This window comes from Gracilinanus agilis, chromosome 3 (genome assembly GCF_016433145.1).
Source record: "Gracilinanus agilis isolate LMUSP501 chromosome 3, AgileGrace, whole genome shotgun sequence".
Lineage (NCBI taxonomy): Eukaryota > Metazoa > Chordata > Mammalia > Didelphimorphia > Didelphidae > Gracilinanus > Gracilinanus agilis.
In genome coordinates, this window is record NC_058132.1 from 612,451,867 (window position 1) to 612,455,242 (window position 3,376).

The following is a 3,376-nucleotide window of genomic DNA, read 5'->3' on the forward strand; positions in this document are numbered from 1 at the left end:
GTATGTGTGGGGGGGGAAGAGAATGATACAGACTTTTGTACATAGCTAAAGTACTTGTTTCTCTCAAATAATCATCTTTATTATAATTTATTACATATATGTAACAAAATATAAACTATGTTTATTGATACAAAGAAAGCATATACTGCCGTCCCCAAATAATTGAGCTATATAACTATGCTTTTAAAACCCAGAATCCCATCACTATTCAGACTTGCTATTTCATTTGGGAGCTAAAATAGAACTAAGAAAGGAAAAAGAGTACCACCATTAATCATTTTAAATTTTTTTTCTTCAACTTCTTAAAGTAATAATGAGCCATAAGCAAACACCTTTTTTTATCTTTACCTTTATTCCTCATTTCAACAGGTAAGGATCAGATCAAGAGAGGTAATCACTTGAGGTTTACATTTTCTAATTTCCTAGTCATCTGCATCAACATTTTTTTAAATATTATAAAACATACAGGTCAAGACACTGTTTTTAAAGTGTTTAGAGGCATATTTTGTGCCAAGATAGAATTAATCATGTGTAAAAGTAGCAAGTAATTTTCCAAAAAAAGGATAAATTCTTAGAAAGTGCTGAAGTTGTTCTTCAACTGAAAGTAGAAAAGACCTCGTTTCCTTGCTTTCCTCAGCTTAGACTTCCTTTTTAGCCTCATGAGAAGCTTTCAGTCTTTTGATTGTGGACAGGTCCCATGGTCCATCGGGCCAATTATCATGATCTATTAAGGTTAAATGAGTAAAATAACTCGTTATTATTGGCAAATATGTGAAACTTATTTTCTTTTAGGAAATAAGCACATTCCTAACCCCATTCCATGCCTAGGACTGTCTCTCCAACTAATCTCCTACAACTACTGAGGGAATCTCCATCAGAATCAGATGAGAGCACATTCATTAATTATGATTCAGTTGGCACATATTATTCACATATCTCAATTTTCAGCATCAATGGTGTGTTTTATTAGGTCAAGACAGTATTTCATTGTAGGCAATGTCTTCTTATTCATATCCTTTTCTTTTACTTAGTACTGATTTGGGGGCATTATTTTATATATATATATATATATATATATATATATATATAGTTAAACATTTAGTTGCATACAGCATTACTTGGGGGAAAGGGGCTATATTTCTGCCCACTCAGTTAGCCAGAATCAACCAACATTTGTTGCATGGACATTCAGCCAGACACATACTCTAAAAAAAAGTAGGGAGGGGTTGTAAAGAAAAGCTTTTCTTTACATAAAGTTCTGCAAAAAGTATTTATGTAAGAAGGTAATTTCCCAATTAAATTATTTATCATAGAGTTAAAAGTTTCCTTTGTTACTACTCAAGGAACCACTTGAGAAATTTTTAAATCCTATAGTGCAAGGCAAAAAGTTGTTGCGTGCTCATTTTTCTTTATCACTTACCTGGCACCTCCCATGATTGGGAATATAAAACAAAGCCACCATCCACACCCACTGTTTGTCCTGTAACATATGATGCCGCAGGAGATAGCAAGAAGCACACGAGGGAAGAGACCTAAGAAATAAAATACGCATCTTATATTCATGTGTGTAATTGTGTAGATAATTATCTGTAAATACTTTTCTATCTACATCTACATATATGTATGTATATCTACATACATATCTACATTAACTATATATACTACATATATATGTATACGCATCCATACATGTCACAGAATCAGACTGTTGGACATATTCTTGCATATCACTTAGGACCATACTTACCTAAAACTGAATCCCCTTTATAACATCAATGGGCATGTGATCATCTGAACTCCATTTTAGCCAGTATTTCTGAAAGCCATTTTATTTGTAGATACCTTCCTCACTGGGAAGCTTTTCCTTCTTTTGAACAGAAATATGATATAGCTTTTAGCCAGTGGACCTATATGTGTATTTGGTTCCTACTTTAATACTCATATACCTAATTTTAAAGTAAAATTCTGACTACACATGGGCTTTATCCTCACCAAGCATCATTTTACTGTTTTTCTCTGATCAACTGTAGCACTTACTGGATGAGGGAATTAAAGTAGAAAAAGTCAAGAGATGATTTTTTTTTTAGCCTGTGCCAAATGAATTAATAGTGAAATATGAAGAAGTAGAAATTGGAAACTACTTGAATAAAATCAAATACTTATGTGCATTCAAAACACAAGAATGAATCAATAAAATGAACTTTTATTTGTCAAATACATAATTAACCTATAATGTCCATATCAGTACACACTCTCACTATGGGGGGGGACGATATGTCCCCACCATGGGACATATAAAATATCTTCCTTCTGTTCATTTTAACATACAATTTCCAAACTGCTAAATCCATTATCTCAACATAATTAACTCAAGAAAGCTGGGTGATAGCTGTTAAACATAATTAAATAACTTGGACGCTGCCTTAGAACTTACTAATCTGAAGGACCATATTAATTGAGAAATAGCAAACATAGATTTCTTCCTAAATGAATGAGTTTGAAATGTATATGGTTTTTCTAGTTTTCCCTAACTGTATCTGAAGTCACTGAAGAACAAGTGCCTCTTTTCTGTCTAATCATAGTCTCCTTCTGAAGATCTTCCATCAATTGTTTCTTTTTAACCCTCACCTTCCATCTTAGAATCAATACTGTTATTGGTTCCAGTACAGAAGAGCAGTAAGGGTTAGGCAATGTGGGTTAAGTGACTTGCCAAGGATCATACAGCTAGGAAATGTCTAAGGACAGATTTGAACCCAGGACTTCCTGACTCTAGATGTGATTCTCAATCCATTGAATCACCTAGTTGCCCTCCATCAATTAATTTCTATCAACTGAGCACTGTGTATCATAGAAGAGTTTACCAAACAAAACCATTAGTGTATCCATTAATTATTTAAAGTTATTTTCCAAAATGAATGGGATGATATTCCCTTAAAAATTCTCTCTCTCCCATCTCCCTCCCCCCATTATTCTTTGAAGTTCTAATATTCTATGGCTATATGTAGGAGAAGATATGGTTAGAGAGTGTAAAGGAGGATGAAAGAAGGGGGAAGATAGAGAATGAGGACAGGGACAGAGAAGGAGGAAGAGGAGGAGGAGAAGGAGGAGGAGGAAGAGGAGGAGGAGGAGGAGGACAAGGAGCAGGAGGAGGAGGAGGACGAGGAGGAGAAGGAGGAGGAAAGAGACAGAGACAGAGACAGAGGCATACAGAGACAGAGACAGAGGCATACAGAGACAGACAGAAAGAGAGATTACCTCCTCAGGAACACCATATCTCTTAGCCGGACAAAATCGATAGTACTTGTGAAAGCGGGTGTCTCCAGCTTTTTCATAATTGTTAAAGGCAGTGGATGAATAAATTATTCCCTAGATTTGG

At 34.9% G+C, this 3,376-nt stretch overlaps 1 protein-coding gene across 1 annotated transcript in view; it reads right to left on the minus strand.

The window, feature by feature from the left end:
• Positions 1-638: 638 nt before the first annotated feature.
• The window catches only part of PECR (peroxisomal trans-2-enoyl-CoA reductase), a 71,132-nt gene continuing 68,394 nt past the window's right edge, over positions 639-3,376 (minus strand). Inside the window, exon 8 of the mRNA XM_044667525.1 lies at positions 639-724. Coding sequence (XP_044523460.1) covers positions 639-724 — 86 coding nt within the window. The remainder of the gene's footprint in view (positions 725-3,376) is intronic.